Source organism: Idiotropiscis lumnitzeri, chromosome 6, assembly GCF_059441095.1.
Source record: "Idiotropiscis lumnitzeri isolate Australia: NSW breed Sydney's pygmy pipehorse chromosome 6, RoL_Ilum_1.0, whole genome shotgun sequence".
NCBI lineage: Eukaryota > Metazoa > Chordata > Actinopteri > Syngnathiformes > Syngnathidae > Idiotropiscis > Idiotropiscis lumnitzeri.
The window spans coordinates 11,572,034-11,592,244 of record NC_142396.1 but is presented as its reverse complement, the minus strand read 5'-3'; the positions used below and the strand labels follow the sequence as shown (position 1 = coordinate 11,592,244).

Sequence of the window (20,211 nt, the reverse complement as noted above, 5' to 3'; positions counted from 1 at the left end):
TATTCAGCAGACGGAAACAAAATGGCAACCCAATCAAAGGAATCATGACTTCACTGTCACCTTTTGAAGCTGCCAAACATCTGGGCGTGACCGAGGAACTTGCCAAAGTCGATGTGGAACATGTGGCCTGTGGAGCGCAGCATGATGTTGTCATTGTGGCGGTCGCAGATGCCCAGCACGTAGGTGGCCACGCAGCAGCCAGCACAAGAGTAGATGAAGTTCTCAGACGCCTGTGGAGTGGGGAAGAGGAGTACGAGTGGGAAATACACAGGAGCCAAACATCAGAGACGCGACCACATTCGGTAAAAGCTGAACATATTGACGGTGCTTCACTTTTTCAACATTTTACAAATACAGCTAGATTTGAAAATTGAATTCATTTCAAATTGTCTATAGAAACATTATGGCTGATCAGTGGAGGCATCCATAAGTCTTTTATTGCGTTTCTTTTATTAATGATATATCCACATAAGCGTGACGGTGATGGCAAAAAAATAAAAAAAATTTGTCAGAATCACATAATTTAAATTTAGAGGTTAATAACAGAGTTTGGCACATTAGTGGAATATATACACAATAGCAAATATACAATTAATTAAAATGAAATACTTTATGTAACACCTACAACCACCAACCTTCCAGTTTTCTCTGTTACGTGAATCCGTTTCAAACAAATTGACATGACTTCAAACAGATTTCCTGATTGCTTATACCTTCTCATACTCGTCTTCGGCGGGGTTGTATTTGCGTAGCCACTCGGCCAGTGGTTTGTCCTTAAAGGAGCCGGTGACGCCATACTCCACCTGAATCTTTCTCAGGGTGTCGGAGGATGGCACCAGCTCCACCATGCCTGCCAACAAGACCGCAACTTTGAAGCTTTTCAGAGGTGTTAAAAATGTATTTTCACTTGTGGTGGAATGGCTTGCAATTGTCCGGTACCTTTGTCCTTGCCCGTGGAGATGCATTTGAAGTTCACAATGCGAAGGTCCAGTCCTTCTTGCAGCCAGATGCGGTCCATGATGCGGATCATCTGCAGCGCCAACATGTCCTGCCTCAGATCTTCTCCAACCTAATGTGACCACAATAAAAAAAGTAAGGGTAGATTTAGTTTGCAGTTTGAAGTGCCCAATTCCGATGTAGTTCCTGGTCTAGATGCATTTATGGTACGTTCCAAGTGACATATATCAGATCCAAAATATTCCAAGTTATATAGCGTTTAGTTGGCTTGGAAAGTTTCTTCCCCTCGGTGATTGAAATGATAACATTAGTCCACTGACAATTATTATAATTTTATGTCTAACGTAGCATATTGAGAAGACATTTCATGTTGGTACATGTCAAGTGTGGCATATTTAATGATCTCTGCTTTTGCTGTAGTTCAGATTTACAGTGGGTGTTTTTTTCTGTTGTTTGGGCAAAGGCTGGTCTGTACATGCCACTAAATGACATATTTGGATTATGTCAAGCTGGTATTGACAGTGTATCCGACTTGCGTGTTAACACTGCACGCACATTGGCAAATATCCAACATATGTCTGATTCTGAATCCACATTTGGAAGAGGCCTGAGACTCTGACCTGAAGCAACCATGCATTTAAAAATAAATAAATAAATCATCTTGCCATGACACATAGCCCCCGCACCCCCCCCCCTTCCAAAAAAAAATATTGGCAACCTGTCATTTGAGCCATGCAGGATAAAGGCCTTTTTTCACACTGCACTTAGGAGGGCATAACATGGCTGTCGTACAACCCATTCACTGTGTATGTGCTGCGAGGAAGCGACAACTGAAAGCCATGTCCCATCGCATTGGTGGGCATTTGCCGACGTGGCAACCACAGTTGAAAGATGACCCATGGTGTCACTGTGACGTCAGATAGAGCATCCAATATGATGAGTTGTTGGATGATTTTAGAGTACTAACAGCTATACACCAACAAGTGGGAAAAGCATCCACGCTACTTCTAGGTAGGCCACTAAAGCAACCAATTCCAAATATGGGCAATCTCGTGCCATCATTCCTGCACACCGGCCAGCAGTAAACCCCAAGAAATTTCAACTGCAGTGTGCAAAGGGCTTTAATCCAGCCTTAGAGACAAATGATACTGTAATTTCAATTTTAGGCAACCAGGGGGCGCATTGCCCCGTCAACAACCAGTTCTAATGACCACAATGGTAACAAGAACCAGGGATGTGATATTTGAAACACTGTTTGACATCCAGCATGTTTCTTCAAATGTGTGAGAGTGTTGTACCTTGAACATAACATTGATCTCCTCTCCTAACGGGTCGGCATTAACCAGTGCCAGTTTGAGAGGAAGAGCGTTGGAGTTGAAGAAGGAGCAGGCCTGTCCACACAAACAAGTTTTACTTTATTTATTTTACATTCAAGCAAAACTGGCTCAAAAAGATTTCCTCTGTGTGTGTATCTTACTTTGATGTTGAGTTCCTTGGCCACCAGACTGGGGAAGAGTGGAAGTCGGCAGCTACTTCTCTGGAAAAAGTTCTGAACGCTTTCAAGGCCCTCCAGAAGAGCCACCTGAACACACACGTACACACACAGACACTTTCAACATGTTTAAGACGATAATAGGCAAAGATTAACACATGGGCCGCAAAATGCCCCATTTATGAATCCGTCCCACCAAACATTAATTATCAGGTGGCATGTAATAATTAATAATAGAATATAGTTTTCAGTGAATTTGTTTTTTTTAAGTTTGCATTCTTTCCTTTCATTTTTTTACTAATTTATCTCTCTAAACAATTGAATACCAGTAATTGATTTATTCTGCATAAAAAGTTGTCAAATGAAACTTTTTATATATAATTTAATCTTTAATTTATTTGATGTTGATGATGATAAATGATTGGTTAATTAATTTATTGAACACAATCAAGTACAAAAATACATTGTTGACATACTCATTATTTAATTAAGTGATTATTTGTAGATAAATTCATACAATTAAATAATAGGAATTAACAGTTTTTTTACTAAATAAATTTGCCTATCTGTCCATTTAAAAAAAACAAAAGTGGCCTTCGTATTAAGCAAAATATCACAGTGGAAACTAAGGTCAAACCCAAACCATCATACTGTACTGGTTTAATTCCGCATCGTACAACTTTCGCAGCGTCACTGTCTTCACAACAGGCAGAGAGAAAGACAGATTTACCTGTCTTGTGGACCCGCCGGCCTGTCTCACCCTCTCGGCCACGGCCCCGAGCAGTGTGACCAGCTGGGTTTGTTTCTCCAGCTCGGCCCGCAGTTTGGTCCCGCACAAGCACAGCAGGGCGCCAAGCACGCGCTCATAACGCCGCCCCCACGCCGCATCCTGCACGGCGTCCTTGAGCAGCCTGTCAACAATACATTTAAGAAAAGACTTCTTTAAGGCCCAAAGGGTATATATACACACACCTTACCAAATTGTGGAACACAAACTAATTATCAGGCCAAATTTGAGTCGCACTTCCACTTTTAGTTTCAGTTGTCTATTTTTGACATATGGTCTATTTAAGTTTTGCATTATGTATGTATTTCTTATACTGTCCAGTGAATGCCATGAGTCTAATTATCTACAAAATGATTCAGCAATTTTGGCGATAAAAGGAAAAATAAATGTGGGCATAGCATAGTTGGCATTGGTGGACAACATCACTGCATCATACTGAATTTCTTCCAAGATTCGCCCTTTCTCATGTAGCTAAAGAATATAAGTGCATTTCTTGTTTTTGTATTGTTTTGAGCTCACCAGTAGAGGTAGTGTGCGATGTTGATGTTGCCGAGCGCCCTGGAAAGCAACAGCATGCCAAGGGCGCTCTTGAGGTGACACTCAAACTTTAAAGCCTGAGAGGAGAGACAATCCAAGAACGTGAGGTGCAAAGTTGTTAAGCGGATGTGAGTTTTGCGTGTGTTAGTGTCAACAGCAGTACCTGCACCAGCTGCGGAAGGTAGTCAGCCAGCTCGTCATCAGTACTCTTCTCAACCCAGCTGACGGCCACCCGCCTCACCTCGGTGTCAGCAAACCTGCACACAAACATTTAATGACTTCACACAAACACACGCATACGAGGTAAATATGGGAAAATAGCGCATACTTGGAGTGGAGCAGTTCCAGAGCAGTGACGGGTGGTAGCGGGGGCCAATGATGAAGCAATGAGTGGATGTGAGCCATGCTGGCCCAGTCCCAACTGGGAGCACTGGCCAACACCTTGGGCAGGCTGCTGGGGTGATCCCTTCGGCAGTGGAGCCGGTGGTCCCAGAGGAGCTGATGGTCAGCACGCCTTAGCCTGCGAAGGGAGGGCCACGTTAGGGACTGCAACACAACAATCATGAGTAAAAGTGCAACTCTCCTACTCTGAAGACTTCAAAGCTTGGAATGAGTTAACTGTTCCGCCATGGACCAATGACTGCTTCAAGACTAGTGCGACTTTACCATAAAATAATAACCAGGAAAGTTTATTTATTCTACCATTAGATGATGCCATGATAATGAAAACATTTGGCATCAGAATGGACAGAACTTTGTTAAAGTGGGGACACGTTGCACTGGTCCACAGCTGACCTCCCTGTTTAATCTATATGCTGCTCTCCAGGGATCAGGCGAGCACCATAACACAAAGAGGGCAAACACAAAAGCCTTGTGCCCACACGGGCCAGAGACACGAATGGGGGAAAAAAAACGGTTGCGGGCGGCGAGGGCTCGATAAGAGAGCACTCTGTGTTTGAGTGCCAGTTGCGATTTTGGGGAGGAGGAGATTTGGCTGGGACTGGATCAGTTAGAAAACACAAAACTGGGATGTGTTCCTGAGTATAAACATCTCAGATGGTTAAAGTATTTATAGTCAAACCTGCATCTAAAGGATTTAACATACTGTATGTATTTTTTTCTTAATCTTAAAACGGTTGTTCATTTTTTGTCGTTGTTAATTTAAGTGGTTGTATTGTTAAGATGCATTAATTTTACCCAAAATTGGACGCCCGGCTGCAGATTTTCTCCAGTTTGCGTCGGAGGTCAGGATCAAGCTCCTCTTTTGGGATGGGCTCTGGACTGGGAGGTTCCTGCGGTCCCACATACAAGACATCCAGCGTAGAGTTGGGAAAATCCACCTGTTGGCGACACTCTCAAGTTATTCGCAAGCAGTATTCAAGCTGACATGTCAGCCATTTTATGAATCATGGAAAGAAAGATGGCGAAAAAAAAAAAAAAATATGGTCCGCGGACAATATATAGGACATTCATCTTTAATCCAGCTGACCAAGTATTAACAATGTGTCCTATTATAATTGCTGCATTAATACAGCAAAACGAAAAAAAAGTGGGTTATTTAAATTTTGATCTAATTGAATAAACTACAAATTGTAAATAAGAAAAAAACATTAGTAAAAGTAACTATTTTATATATACACACACACACATTTCAAATGTTTTCATTAAGTAATAATAAACTATTATGAGATCATCATTATTATTATTATAGCCATTTTAAATATACAAATATTATCTCATCTATAAAGGACGTGGCCTACCTGTCTGTTTTTGGAAAAAAAAACATGGCTCTAAGGCAACGCACGAACATAATTAGTATTACTAACCTGCAGCACAATTCTCTCTGCAGGTATCTTTTTGCGTCCGCTTGCAGAGCCAGCAGCAGCTCCCTGTCCGGACGCCCACAAACCCAACAGCCGGGTACCCCTGGCGAGAACCCTGTGAAGCAGAGGCAGTCTCAAATCATCTGAATTTGTGACAGGATTGATAATTTCCTACCGTCTGAAGTCAAATAGCGGCATCGACACTTTGCCAAGCATCTCCGGGGCCTTCCTCTGTTTGTTGGAGTCGGGGGAGCCTCCAGCATTCTGGTTGAGCACACCATACAGAGTCAGGCCCAGGATGGACTCCAGCGGAAGCACTGCCACGGCGATTGGGAAATTGATCCTTGAACAAAGGGATAAAGATCATGATCACGGAAAGAAACGGGATATAAACACAGGAAATACACAGGATTCATCACTTACAGCTCATCCCATTTTATGTGGTAGAAGTAACTCTTATATGTGCCAACTCGTTTGGACTGCACCGGCTTGAAGAGGTTCTTTCCGTTGTGGGTGAGGGAACACACCAGGAAGTATTTCTCATAACTGCAACACATGCACGACAAAAACATATCATTAAAGGACATTAATTGATGGCTTTTGCTGCATCTCGTTTATATTCTTGGAGCAGAATGCAAGTTTGGCCTCAACACACCATTTAGCAGTCAGTGACATCACTGATGCCGACATGCTTAAAGACCTCAACATCCACACAAAAGGCTCCTTTTGTTTCTCTTAGACATCCGTGCTTGCCCACACACACCTGAGAACAAGTCTAATTTTAACCATGTGTGTGGGTGCAGCGACTGGCAGACTGGAATTCTGTCAATTGCAGTTTCAAATGCAGACATTGTTTTCACTTTATTACATTTACACTTGTTTCAATTATATTTATGAAACACAAAGTGATCATTTGCTCCTTCAACCTTGCACCATTCCTCAAACCTTTCAAGTACAATCATAGTTTTAAGGTAGGTTTAAGCTTTTAAACTAGAGTTTATGTTAAATTCGGGTAGATTAAAGGCCAATGTTAGGGTTCTAAGTCTGTGAGGTTGGTGGCATATTGACCTGGTGGAGATACTTCCTTCCTTTCTTTCCTTCTTACATGCATACATCTTTGTGTCCATTCCTCATTCCTTAAACAAGTACTTTGAAAAGTATATATCTACATTTGGCCCACCATGTAAATTAATTTGTTCACATTGAATAAATAGAAACATGTTCAGACCTTATGTTGAGATCAAACAAAATGTGAACATTTGCGCTCCGTGCCATCTGTGTTGGCGGCTTCATCACTTTCCCGGCCTTCCCTGCGGCCGCAACAGATGGACGACACACAAGCCAAACGCACACACAATGTGACCTCAACAAGAGAACATCACACGACAAAGATGTCCGGCTACTTGTATGAGGATGGAAAAACAGCAACAACTTTTGCCACTGGCTTAAAATAGAGTATGGAGTATAAACAAGGCAGTTATTAGGACGAAAATTGCTACTGTTAGACGGAATTTTAAAAAAAAGTGTGTTGTGAGGGATTACCAGGTGTGTAATTAGTCTGAAAATCACTTGGTTCTTCCATCTATGCATGCAACCTAGAGTGGCAGCCAGACCTCTTTGACAAGATGAAGATGCATTACATTTAAGATGAGTATCCACCGGTCATTCATTATTTGTGCAATGGATCATCTTATGGATCGAGCACCACGCTTTGGGTCGATATGCGGGATAGTTGGTGTGCATGTTCACATTAAGGCAACATAATAAGTCAGCATTCATTATAACAACAGCAGAGGAAGTTGAAAACCTTGAGGGATGATATAAGTCGCACGTATAAGAGCATTTTGGCAATTTGGGCTGAAATGAGTACTCAATTTAATGATAGAGGATTTTTCTTCCAATTTCTGTATCAACACCGTCATTCAGACAGACATGTCAAGGAAGCTGCAAACATACTCAATGAACATGCCTCCAGCGCCAAGTCTAACATCAAAATTAAGGTTGCCAAATAAGGAGTCATTGAAGCCAATGAAGTAGCCGTAGTAGACTTACTTTGAAATTGGCTCGCATGGTGGAAAAAGCCAACTTTTCATCCGTTTCCGAGTTTTTGCAAGCAAAATATGGCTCAAAGCTTGTGAAAAACTGGCTTCAGGTCAAGACTCAAATCAGATTTCCATTCTAGTTATTTTATGACATCACTCTTAGGTCTCTTAATAAGATCTTTTTTTTGGGGGGGTTTAACAAAATAAAAGCACACACATTTTCTGTGCGCTTTCAGGATTTTGTGGCCAGAAAGGTACTACTGGTTTTGCGGTTAAAAATGCGCGACAAGACCTGGGAATGGAAAATTTGTCCATGTTTGATCCAGGCATGCATGCAGGAAGGAGATAAAGCCAGGTTGAAATCTGACACTGGCGTGGAAAAACAAGCCGTGGGGAGCAACACTGGAGTTGTTTTTTAATGCGTGTGCTTTGAAAACAGATGGCGGAGTAACATGTTTTGTCTTCTCATCATTTCTTATAATTGAGATGATTTATATATACCAGCTATGTTGTACTAAATCCATACGGTACAATGGCGTCTGTGCTTACCTGCTAACCCAGTTGGCCGGGATGCCGTGCAGGGCAAAGAGGGTGAACTGGAGGTGGTCAGTGGTTCCGGAGGCTTCTTTGTTGCTCCGCAGCTCCCCGGCCATTTCCCCATTGGGCGAAAGCGAGTGGACAGAGGTGGACGGCGTGCAGAAGGAGCGCAGGTAGAGCTTGGCCAAGTCGTACACGGCCTGGGTGAGCAGCGCCATACTCTCATTCACTGGGCTGGCGTGACCTGAGGAGGAGGAGTCCAAAATTGATTCAGTATTTATGTACTACTTATTGCTGTGGCGGGGTCATACCTCCATTTGTTACATTTTGACACAAATCTGGATAAAAAGTTTCATGATAGACAAGGGTTGGGCAAATTTTAACCGGGACAGATGGGCCCATGTCATTTGTAGAAGAGGTACAATTAATTGATTAATTAAATATGATACAGAGTAGGCAACACTATTTTATAAATATTATAATAATTGGAATTTTACTGATCTGGAAAGTAAGATGTAGAGACAAAAACTTGTGTGCTAGAAAAATAAAATTTTGGAATCAGCATGCCAGTTTTAGTTTTAATAAGCATAAAAATATAACTCAACAGATTTTTAAAAAATATTATTCCCCCATGTTGGATTAATCCTTGCGAAACCTTATTTACTTTAAAACAGTCCGAATTCTTTCTCTTCAGATTTTTATAGTCCAGTCCTCCGTGAAATCAGACTGATAATCTGTGTTCAATCAAAATAAAACATCTGCTTTTACTTTTAAAAATAATGACCAACATTGTTGCCCATTTTATGACGTGTTATGGACAGAATCAGTAACTGAATCAATTATTTTGTTTGTGCGTTTTCTGCACTTTCAAAGTGAAATGTTCTGTTTTTTTAAATGAAGGAAGGGGAATTAAAACAAATTTTAATCTCATTTATATAAATAATTATAATAATTGTAAACCCTAATCTAAACAAGTGAAATAAACAATAAATCAATACATTGTACTGAACCAATTTAAGGAAAAAGACTAAATTAACAACAAAACAGGACTCAACCCGGTTCATACTTTGTCTACCCTGTTTACTGTTTAAATCAAGATGCTCCCCTGTTTGGAGGAGTGAATGGATCTTACCATTTGCTGTCGGCCCAGAAGACGAGGATCCCATCTAAAAGGAAACGCATGATCATTTTCAAGCATCATATATACACACATGAACAACAACGACATGCATGTGCTTTAAAGCCCACCATTGGCGAGCGTGTCCTGGGCAGGTTGACGGAGTGTCGCAGCCTTTTGACAGACTCGGCGATAGCCTGAGTCTCCACCTCGTCCAGAGCGCAGCAGAAGTTCTTTACTGTCTGCACCACCCGGTCCACAGTCTTGTACTGGGTACTCTGAATTTAGAGATGCGGATGAGTTGTGCTGGGTGTAAGAAAAGAGGTACTGACAACCTGGTGTTTTTTTTTTGTGGAAAAAGGGCCTTGAGACATGTCATGTGCTACCATTAGCATATTTTACATCAGTGGGTTAAAGCGGTGGCATATATTGGGCTGTTGTCCACATTAAGATGATCATGTCATTAGCTTGACTGTATCCAAAAGTTCAACGGGGGGAACCAGGAAGGAGTACAGTAAAGGCAGACTGCCACAATTTAATTAACTCTCATTAGTCAACCATTTTCAACTCAGACTTGCGACACTACCTCATCTTGTAGGCAGATGTTGACTTGGTTATGATAACCTTCCAGGTAGTCGGTCAGGCCTTGTCTGGAGGCACAAAGGCAAACAGAAAGCTGGGTCCATGAACACGGGAAGAATTCTTGCCAACTACACTTTCCACACAAGACTAAAAAAGTTTTTTGTGTGGGTGTTGAGGGTAAATATCTGCATTAATAAGGCAACCGGCTACAAACCCAAACCGTGAAGATATTTTCCAAACAAGCATAAGAAAAAGTAATTTCTGGGGAAAAGGCACAACTACTAGAGTGGTGAGATTGAAAAAAAGTGGAATGATGATTCTTATCAGGAGTCAAGAAATATCTGATTGTTGGATTGAGGTTGTTGGTCTTTTTCATTACATGCCAACTCTATTTTGTCCCATTCCAATCATTGGCTAGGCTCACATCATCCCGTCACCTATACAAGTGTAGGGCTTTCTTACCTTGTGACAGTCTCCTTAAACGGACGCTCCACATAGCTTAGGTGCTTCTCCAAATTTATGGGCGCATTGTTGTCATCTACCTGAGTTGGCACAAAAAAAACAGGAAAGATTAAGCAGCTGATCGTGGAAAAAAGAGACACGTAAGCAGGATCGCCGGATGAATGAAAATGAGGACGAATGGTGAGACTAGGAGAGAGGTTAAAGAGGACATTTCAGCGGATATGGAAATGACTTACAGTGCGAGTCAAGTCCCGTCTCATGGTGGAGTGAGAGAGAAGCTGTAATGTGATCTCATTCTCCCACTTCCTGCAGTTCTGGACGTACTCATGGCTGCCCAGGCTGTGTTTACTGCGACGCGGGACAACACAGATGCAAGGTTACGCTAAGCATTATAATGAATGTGATCTAATTGACGAGGGAAATGGAATGATGGCATGGGAACCTCCAGCGAAAGTGCAATGTCACTCAATACAAAGAGCTCACTTCTGCAGCACTTCCTCCCGGCCGCACACTTTGAGAAGGTAGCTGGAGAAGTCCACCTGGTCCAGGTCGTCGTGGACCCAGCAGAGGGTCTGACTGATCAAGAGCTCCACCGGAGAATTCACTGTGGCGTGAACAAGAGCGACTGGTGAACAGTTGAAATGAAGCGGGGAGGGCAAAGGCAATTCGGATAGATTTGATTTATAAATGACTTAATATTTGTTTTGGTAAACACATCAGCAATGAAAGTGGGGGAAGAAGGCAGGACAGGAATATTGACTGGATGTAACCTTGTGGTTAATAATGAGCAAGAATTCTCACTGGACACTTCATTAGGTACACAAGCGACACAAATATGCAAACTGGTCAGTCAGGTTTGCCTCTTGGTGCCATTTTTATGTTGACACACGTACTTAAGGTCCAAAAAAGGGTAGTTCCTCTATATTCAGTTCCTTTACATTTGTTTACCTATTCTCTAAGAAACAAACTGTATCTTGTGATTTTTCCAATTAAATGAGTCAGACCTCAAGCATGTTTAGGTTTATTTTGTGCTGCCTTGGTGGAGGCCTCATATGTTCACGTTCCACTTTCATACTGGAATGCACGCGGAAATCCAGAAGATTTCCGGGGGGGATACATTGTGGTCCGCCATGTTTGTCTAGTTCTCTTTATACAGGCAGATTCTTTTGGGGTACAGTTCTAGTAATAGATCACTCTTTGAACCATGCCTCTGACGTTGTGACCGGTGAAAACATACATGTCATTGCAATGCTAATGGACATGTCATGCTTTGGATGGGCTCAAATTAAAAAAATAAAATAACTTTCTCGTCGGTTCAAAGGAAATATAGCAGCAGAGTGTTGAAGGATAGTAGTGGCATAAATTGTACTGTAGGTGTAGTTTTTTGGAAAAAAAAAAAGCTAATTTTGTGGCTGTATTAGTGTATGAATGCACAGCCAAAAAAGGCTCTTCCACAAAAAGAAGCACGGTCATAAGTGAAACATTCACAGAGATGGAGACCACCCCGGATCCAGTAATAACAGCCCTCCGCCCACCAAAGGAATGGAGGCTATTTCTTTTCAGCCCAGAATTCTAGCTCACAGTCAGGATAAGACATGATGGGCGCCAGGCAGGTAATTAAGCTGTGCCATACATTGTGGGCCCCCCGGTGAGCAAGGGAGAGAAATCCCAGCAGGGCATTTTTAGTGGCACCATTTCGGAGAAACAAGGGCCTCAACTCAGGAACACATATAACGCCCTTTCCAATGTAAAGGGTCCCAAAATATCTGCTCTGTAAAATCCCCAAAAAAGGAAGTATATCATTTGAAGTCAGCATAGACAGGGTCAAAAGGTGAAGAAGGGAAGCTGGGAAAGTGCTTTTTGGGAAGGAAGGAAGTTTGTGTCTTGAGCATGGGAAGAGTGGGTCAGTCAGCCAGATGCAACACATGATGGTGCTGAAGGTTATTACTGGAAATCAGTCATCAGCAGGTTGACGGTATGCGCTACACACCCGGAAAGCACACAGTGGTTGAATGTTTATCTACAGGGAGCCAGAAAGACACAAGTGGCGTTCTTAAAAGCCTTCCATTTTTTTTATTTGTGGGATACCCTACATGACAAGGACACTTCAGCATTTTTGTGGTGTAATGACTCAATGAAACAAGTTACACTGTTATTCGTGTCAGGCAACTGCACCAACTTCAGATAACTTCCTGATTGGCTGTCATTCTGTTTCATGCCACAAACACAGTCTGTGAATTGCCCATATTTATTCCACACAGGATTTTTCATTCTAAACATTGAAAAGGTTCAACATAAACAACCAGCTGGGAGAGGGGGAAAAAAGTCAGTCAACACATCCCGCATAAGAAGCTAATTGACCAATAATCGGACCTTTGCTGACTGATTAGAAAGATGGAATCAGGTGCAAAACAGGTCTCATTATCGGCATGTGTGTACCCCTGCTAAGCCAAAGGTGTGAGCTTGGTGTTGGGAGTGTGAGGTGTCATCTGGTATAAGCACTCTTGGGAAGGAAAGCAAAATTGTTCGAAGGCCATGACATGAGGCGAAAACAAAGCCCCTCCCAACTGAGGGTACATCTATGTGCAAGAGGAACACGGTGGACTTCCCATGAGACAGAGAGAGAAAAAAGACAAAAATAAGGTGGAGTGCTTGGACCATTGCTGCCTTTGGTGCCCAATAATCAGCAAGCACTCACTCTTAAAGGCACAGGGACTTTTTTTTGGGGGGGGGGGGACTAAAAGAGGATGTGGGAACAAATACAAATGCCTTTGGGTGAAAAAAAAAATTCCTTCACAGATCTTACCATCACAGGTAAAGGTCACGGGCTGCTGAGAGTCAGAGATCTCAATGGACACCTTCACGGAGCAGCTGGTGTCCCCGCCGGCGTCCCTCTGGGCGATTACAGGACTGCGGAAGTAGCCGGGGTTGGTGGCTGTGTCGCCGTGAGGGAATTTGGACCGTAGGCTGCAAAAGGGAGCAACAATAACATTGTGTGTGTGTGTGTGTGTGTGTGTGTGTGTGTGTGTGTGTGTGTGTGTGTACGCATACACAATTCTGCCTTTAAAAAGATAATGGTGAGTTCTGATTGCCGCTCATTATTGTGGTTGTGTCCAACTGCACTCTATCATCCATCATCCAAGGCTTATTTCTTTTACAATGCCTATGCATTGAATTCTCGTCTATATTTATCTTTACTTCTACACAGACATTTTGGGTAATAATGTTTTTAAAAATGTCATTGTAGAGTATGTCAGGTCTAGGTGGAATCCTTTTTAGTTTTCTATGGCTCTCCTCATACCAGCTGACTCTGAGGGCAAGATGCTGCACTGGTCGCCAGTCAATCCCAGCGCACATACAAACCAGCAGTCACACTCACATTCTCAACTTTGGGCAATGTAAAGTCTTAAATATCACATTTTAGAAGGTGGGAAGAAACCGGGGTTCCAAGTAAAACTCACACAAGGGCTTAAATTATGGTTTTAAACTCTTAAGAGGGCAGGGCTTAAACTACTACAGGTTGTGGTCGATTCGCAACAGGGCCGCCCCTATTAATGTACAGTATGTAGTTTCACTCTCGAATTCAACAGGCAATTAAGAGTCGAGCCAGGACGTCATACCTCACAACGTCTTTGCAGAAGGCCACCACCTCCAGGTTCTGAGAATCTTCTCGTTCCAGGGCATCATTCTTCACTAGACCTTTTCCTTTACCCTTGTCCTGACCATAGCAAAACACACACACACACACACACACACACACACACGCACGCACACAGTGGAGGAATTAGAAACACACTAAAAACACAAAAGGAGGAACACCCCAGATGAGAAGTTTTATACACCACTGCTCTGAGATCAGCTTTTAAGGTCTTAATTCCAGGAATGTTGATGGTGCACAATGACTATGAATCACATTAAGCAAATAAGAGCGTGACAACTTATTTTGGAATAGAAAGGTCTTATTGCTTCACACAGAATCTCGGAAGTGTTGGAGGGAAACCTGGAAATCGTTCCTCTCAACCACACACACGCACACACACACTTGTAAGATAAGCAGCTTACTGCCGGGAACTCACAGAAACACTTTGTGCTATTTTACGGGACTGTCTGACTCGAGGAATGCACTTCCCGTGGCACAGGAAATGCACAGCGCAAGAGCCCTGGCTCTGAAAAGTGCTCAGTCACGGCTTTGGGAATGTGTGACTCTGACATCAGTGCTGGCGAGGGGGAGAGAGGAGCAGGAGGAGGAGGTGATGGAAGACGAGGAAGACGAGGAAGACGAGAGGTCTGAAGAAATGTTTGGAATGTGGACGCAATCGTCGTTTCCTCCCAACAGAAACGACTTGAGTGTTAAGTATGTCACAATAACACTAAAAAGACTTCCTGAAATACTTGACCATCAGGTCATCCAGTTCATAGTGACGCCGGTAAAACATTTTTTGCCATGAGGCTGTGTCATGAGTTGTCCCTTGTTCCCGGTGTTAAAGCGCTTTTGAGTGTCTCGAAAGTAGAAAAGCGCTATACAGGTAAAAGCCCAATTACTACTAACAAAATATTAGGGATAGTTAAAGGGCTGCAGCTATATATTAAATATAAATATTTTAGAATTGAGTCTTCTAACATCTAATCATATTTTTAATAAAATGTATATTGCCATTATTAAACAAATTAAGTTCAATGTGAAGTGCAGATGTACAGTAATTGCACTCTACAAAATCAGTCTATTGCTTCACATTCGCGATTAATATTGTTGTTATACAACAGTGTTTTAATCTTGATTAAAAACTAAAAACGGTGGTGTTGAGATAGAAGGGTGCTGGAACAGATTAATGGCACCTCACGTCATCTTAAAGGTCGCTTACATTGCTTTGCGCAGGCTGAGCTGACCTGATGTAACACGGCAGACGGCAGAAAACTCAGCACGTCACTCGGAGAGCTTTGGCGGCGGACCTGCGTCTCCTTGCATGGCAGCGAGACCAGTGACACACTTTCTGTCAGCCATCGCAACGTCGCGGCTGAGGTGACAATATTCAGAAGTTGCCCTGGCTTTTATAGCGAGCGTTTATAGCATGTGATTCCCGCGATGGCTAAAAAAAGCCTTCTCCCTTTCGTCGTGGTGTGTCACGGTGTCGCTGGTGCAGGGTGATGGAGACTGCGACCGTAAGGAAGGCTCAGATTCATGCGATGAGTTGAAATGTGACAAATTGGGGTGGCTGTCACGACAAGAAGGTGGAACTGCCGTGTGTGACAAACACACATTTGACACCAAATAATATTGTGACTCATTTAAGAACCTCTCAGATCAAATTGCATTACCTGAAACGAGCTCACGTTCAGTGAGAATTATGCCCTTTGTCTGACCTTTTGAAGCCTTTTTGTGACACTTATTCCTTAATAAGGGGGTGATAACAGGACCAATATTCACGGGGAGTTACTATCGTCAAAGGAGATGAATTGCCTTTATGTCATTAAAGTTACATAAAGATTTGAACTCGATGTGGTTAACTTAATTTTATGTGTGTATGATCATCAAGAACTTGTACAGTTATTAAATGTTTTTTCCAATGGCAACAGGTGATCGACCGCCGTTGTCTATCAGTTAGTTTCAACTAATACACCTCGTGTGTCCTGAGTTGGAGATCATTAAAAAAATTATTTAAAAAACTATAGATTTGCATCTCTAGCAGGTCAATAACTGCTTTGATAGAGGACAACAATGCCTGAAAAGGAGGCAAACTGCGAGCTGTCAGGAGAGCACATCTGCCTTATTTTCGCAAACATGAAAATCATTGCGGCTAAGTGCTTGTTGCAAGCTGTGGCGTTTACGTCAGCTGAACCAGCAAGACTCCATCAGCTTCCTCTTTCAATCAGGAAATGAGTGAGGGGTGATTGTCTAAAATCCCCCAAAATATATTTGATCTTTAATAAACAAAAGGGCAAACGTGTAAAATAGTTCCACCTAATATGCAAGAAGTGTGGCCCTGCTGTTTTTCTTTCACAATCGTCTTTTGTATCTCATTATCGTAAACAAGTTGAAAAGATGTGAAAAGCTGAGCTTTCTGTCAAGTGACTCATGCTGTTGTTGACATCCTTGCATAGCAAAGGCAAGCATCCATCCACTAGCTCACAACAGTGCACTGCAGCCAGCATACTTAAAGTGTAATTAGAGCACTGAATAAAAGATCAGGAGAGTCTGGGGTGGGGGGGGTCGGTAAGTCTGGGAGGAGAGAGTTCATATGGTTCATTGTACTTCTGGCTGACGTCAAAGTGAACAACACTCACTGAATTTAAGATTAAATTGCCCGAGCTCATAAAGATCAGCATGAAGACAGACAGAAAGGCAGGCAAGCAGGAACATGCTTGATCAGTCTGCGATAGCAAAACGCTCCAGTGTGTTTGGGGTATGTCCCAAAATTTTGCTGACACATCAGGAAGGTGTGGCGTCTGAGGTACTGAAGCTTTATCGCACTTCCACTAGTACATTGAAAGCCAGTGGCATTGTATGGAAGCACACTTCAGATACAACTAGAAGCAGTTTTAAGCTCTTAAAAAAATGCTTGCGTGGAGAGGAAATGAATTACAAACAATTCTCCAAACACTGTAACAACAACAACATGGAGTTTGTTACAGTCAAGCAGGCAATGTTTGATTGACCATTTGAAGCATAAAATAATATAGAGCCATAAAATAGGGGGTTGCTACCTGTAGATAAATACAAGGCACTGGTGTCAAGATAAAAATCTAACACTAATTTCTCATTCCGTGTCGTCAGACAACGACTTCAAAGTATGCCGGCAACCTCTATCAGATTCAGTTTGCCACGCAAAAGCAGATATATCGTAAATTAGCACAGCTGATTTTAGCTATAGTTATTGTAAAGTGTTATCTTGTTTCATGATGGTCCCAAATGGTAGCAAATTAGTAAGGTCTAATACAAAGTTACTGCCGATTTTACAACAACCAAAAACAAGTTACACTGGGGATGTATGTTTCATACCCCAAATTTATTGACGTACAGTAATGCTTGTGACATTTAAAGACATTTTACTTTAAACAACTACAGATTGTAAAGGGCAGACTATTTTTGGGGAGTAAAATTTTACAAAACCCTAACAGTTCAAACTATTGCAAGATTTAAAGTGCTTTAAGGCAGCATATCAAAGAGCGGATGTGGGAGTTGCTATCTGAGGACATGTCACATGTTAGTTGCCCCGGTGAACCTTTTACGCACTTCTAGTCCCATGCAAGGTTTGTTAAACCAAGTGACTTGTTAGAATCATTCACACCTAATTGATTTGATTCAATCAAGTCATTGGGGGTAGAACTGATCCTTGACAGTGCAGTTGAGTTCCATATCACCAGGGTAAGAAAAGTAGATTGTTGGATGTTGACATAGATGCACAATAAGCAGCCTTAATTTTTTTATATACTTAAATTGGGGCTATTAAAGACCATCTCTTTGTTGTCTTTAGTATTCATGCCCTTAAAACCATTGTGGGAATGACCGTTTCTGTACACCACACAACCAAAACACAAGTGAAAATTGCCAACAAACAGCATATGGTAAATTGTTTTTTAGGGTTAAAAAAAAAAAACAAAAAAAAAAAAAAACAATTATAAATAAATAAAAATAAGACTGGAGAAATACCCTCTGCTTCTCACCCGGCAATGTCCTGAGGAAATGTTCTAATTATTCATCACAAGACCCAGATCACTAGAATTTGAAACCAAAAAAAAAAATAAAAAATTGGAAAATAAGTACTGCAGGAAATTGTGAAGACAACACAACATTTAAGGCATCAGTGCGAACTGGTGATTACATTTAAGTGTTGTAAGGACCCCCTTGAACATCAGATCTGAAGGGGTCATCCATGAAATAAATGGAAAACACAACGTCCAGTGCGAAGGCACAGCAACAGACTATGCAAGCTAACAACGGAATGTAAACGTGAAAAGGGATTTTGGGTTTGCCGTTTTCCAAATATGAAATAGAATCACAGCTGCAACTGTGGCTCTGCTTTCGCACATATGAGGGCATTATAGTAAATACGTTTTCAGAAAAAAAGTCTTAAAAAAATGCTATACAGCAGGGACGCAAATGTAAATGGAAATATATTCGGAGGGCGAGTACCTTGCGTAAAAACTTGAATGTTCGTAAGAATAGAAGCGTCTGTATATGCGTGCTTACCTGACTGTTCGCTTTGTGTTGCGAGGAAGTTCCTGAGATGTTGAGTGAGTGGCTCCTCGTGACAGCAGCCCCAGTCGACGCTCTCCTCTGTTGCGATCGGACTGACCCGGATGCCTTCGCCTCAAGCGGGGGGCTGCTACTACTAATTTTCCCTTCAGTCTCCAGCACGGCATCCCAGGGATCCCCAGCAGAAAGCCCCTGTGCCGAATCCGGATCGTCACCGGGTGTCGTGCCCGCTTCTTCGTTGTCAGGTTTGCGCTTGGTCAGCGGGTCTAGATCCAGCCAGTCGAAGCGGCCGATGCCCATGGATTCCCCCGCCGCTGGTTGCTTGGCCGCCGGTTTGGGTGCCAAGGAGGCAGAGCTCGCCGTAGCGAAATCTAGGTCAGTGCAGGTCGACTTGCCGTTCTTCAAGTATTCCGAGGTGCTAGCAATCTTATCAAAGAGTTTTGCCATCTCTGGGTCCACGGCAGGCGGCGGGGGGAACACCATTGTAGTGGCGGCGGTGGCGGCAGGTTGTATGGGAGTGAAGGCCAAGAAAGACGTCTGCTGGGCAGGCAGCGCCATGAAGGGCGACATGGCTGGAGTGAAGCCATTCTGAAACGTCCCTGGCTTGGGGAACGGGGCGGAAGGGAATAGGGGTGACGGCTGATGGGTGGGCGTGGACACTGTGGAGCTCGATGGAGTGGACAGGATGGGTGTCCACTGGGAACCTTGGAAAGGGGTTGAGCTACATGTATGGCCACCAGGGTAGGAGGCGCTGAGGTTAAAGCCCAGTAGCGCCGACGGACGCGATACTTTGCTGTTGGCCCCGAAGTTTTCATCTAAGAGAAGCTTCTCCAGCTCCTCATTGGTCAGTTTGTCCACATCGATATCCTTGAACTTGTTGGCATCTGGCTGCTTCTTGGTCTCGGGGAACACAATGAGGTCCTTTTCTGGTCTCTTGACGGCGGGCAACCGTTGAGAAGAAGCGGAAGCAACGGTTGCAGCTTTGGGCTTGTTTGACTTGGGGGAGGATGCCCCAGTAGGAGAGGAGGAAAAAGTGTGCCTCTTGTCCCTCTGGAGTTTTGCTAAAGCCTCTTCTTCCATGCGAAGGGCTTCCTCTTTACCCACAAGCCCCTTTGGCTGGGACACATCCAGCTTAAACCCATTACCTCTCGATATCTGGGCCATGGCGTCAACTGGGAGGTGCCATGAACTTGATGGCTTTTTACATCAGGACTGCAAAGCAAAGCCTCATACACCTGCAACAAAAGGAATACATTGAAAATGTGACAGGAGAAGGAAAAAATACGTAATTTTTAATCTATTTCCAGCGTTTTGGTTCTCAAACCTTTTAGAAAAAGACCTCCAAGTAACATCATTACAACCACCATTTAACTACACTCGTGTTCATCAAAAGGGAGACCAACGTTTTAGTTCTGAAAAGTACATTTTGTATTATTGTAAGCAATTTTTTATATATACACGTATATATATATATATATATATATATATATATATATATATATTTTTTTTTTTTTTAATCTAATTGTTCTTATTTTGAACAGTTCGTTTTTAATTGCTTTTTATGTACAATGTTGTTGAAGGTCTTGGAGGGCGCTGTCAAATTGAATGTATGATTAAGAAAAAAATGCATGACTCAATTAAAAAGTATTGCACACAAAAGTTGAAAAAAATATCTAAACAA

At 42.5% G+C, this 20,211-nt stretch overlaps 1 protein-coding gene across 3 annotated transcripts in view; it reads right to left on the bottom strand.

Annotated features, from left to right (window-relative positions):
- Positions 1–20,211, bottom strand: part of pik3c2a (phosphatidylinositol-4-phosphate 3-kinase, catalytic subunit type 2 alpha) — a 30,869-nt gene that overhangs the window by 6,068 nt on the left and 4,590 nt on the right. For all 3 annotated transcript variants that reach the window (XM_088298308.1, XM_088298309.1, XM_088298310.1), the window contains exons 2-24: positions 18,525–19,765; positions 13,957–14,054; positions 13,143–13,303; positions 10,820–10,940; positions 10,573–10,684; positions 10,337–10,416; positions 9,879–9,942; positions 9,424–9,570; positions 9,308–9,341; positions 8,188–8,419; positions 6,020–6,142; positions 5,772–5,939; positions 5,600–5,711; positions 4,971–5,113; positions 4,102–4,293; positions 3,937–4,030; positions 3,756–3,850; positions 3,180–3,360; positions 2,435–2,539; positions 2,256–2,348; positions 940–1,069; positions 714–850; positions 61–230 (exon numbers count right to left, since the gene is read on the bottom strand). In XM_088298308.1, the coding sequence (XP_088154434.1) occupies positions 61–230; positions 714–850; positions 940–1,069; positions 2,256–2,348; positions 2,435–2,539; positions 3,180–3,360; positions 3,756–3,850; positions 3,937–4,030; positions 4,102–4,293; positions 4,971–5,113; positions 5,600–5,711; positions 5,772–5,939; positions 6,020–6,142; positions 8,188–8,419; positions 9,308–9,341; positions 9,424–9,570; positions 9,879–9,942; positions 10,337–10,416; positions 10,573–10,684; positions 10,820–10,940; positions 13,143–13,303; positions 13,957–14,054; positions 18,525–19,694 (3,962 nt within the window). In that variant the 5' untranslated portion in view covers positions 19,695–19,765. The remainder of the gene's footprint in view (positions 1–60; positions 231–713; positions 851–939; positions 1,070–2,255; positions 2,349–2,434; positions 2,540–3,179; positions 3,361–3,755; positions 3,851–3,936; positions 4,031–4,101; positions 4,294–4,970; positions 5,114–5,599; positions 5,712–5,771; positions 5,940–6,019; positions 6,143–8,187; positions 8,420–9,307; positions 9,342–9,423; positions 9,571–9,878; positions 9,943–10,336; positions 10,417–10,572; positions 10,685–10,819; positions 10,941–13,142; positions 13,304–13,956; positions 14,055–18,524; positions 19,766–20,211) is intronic.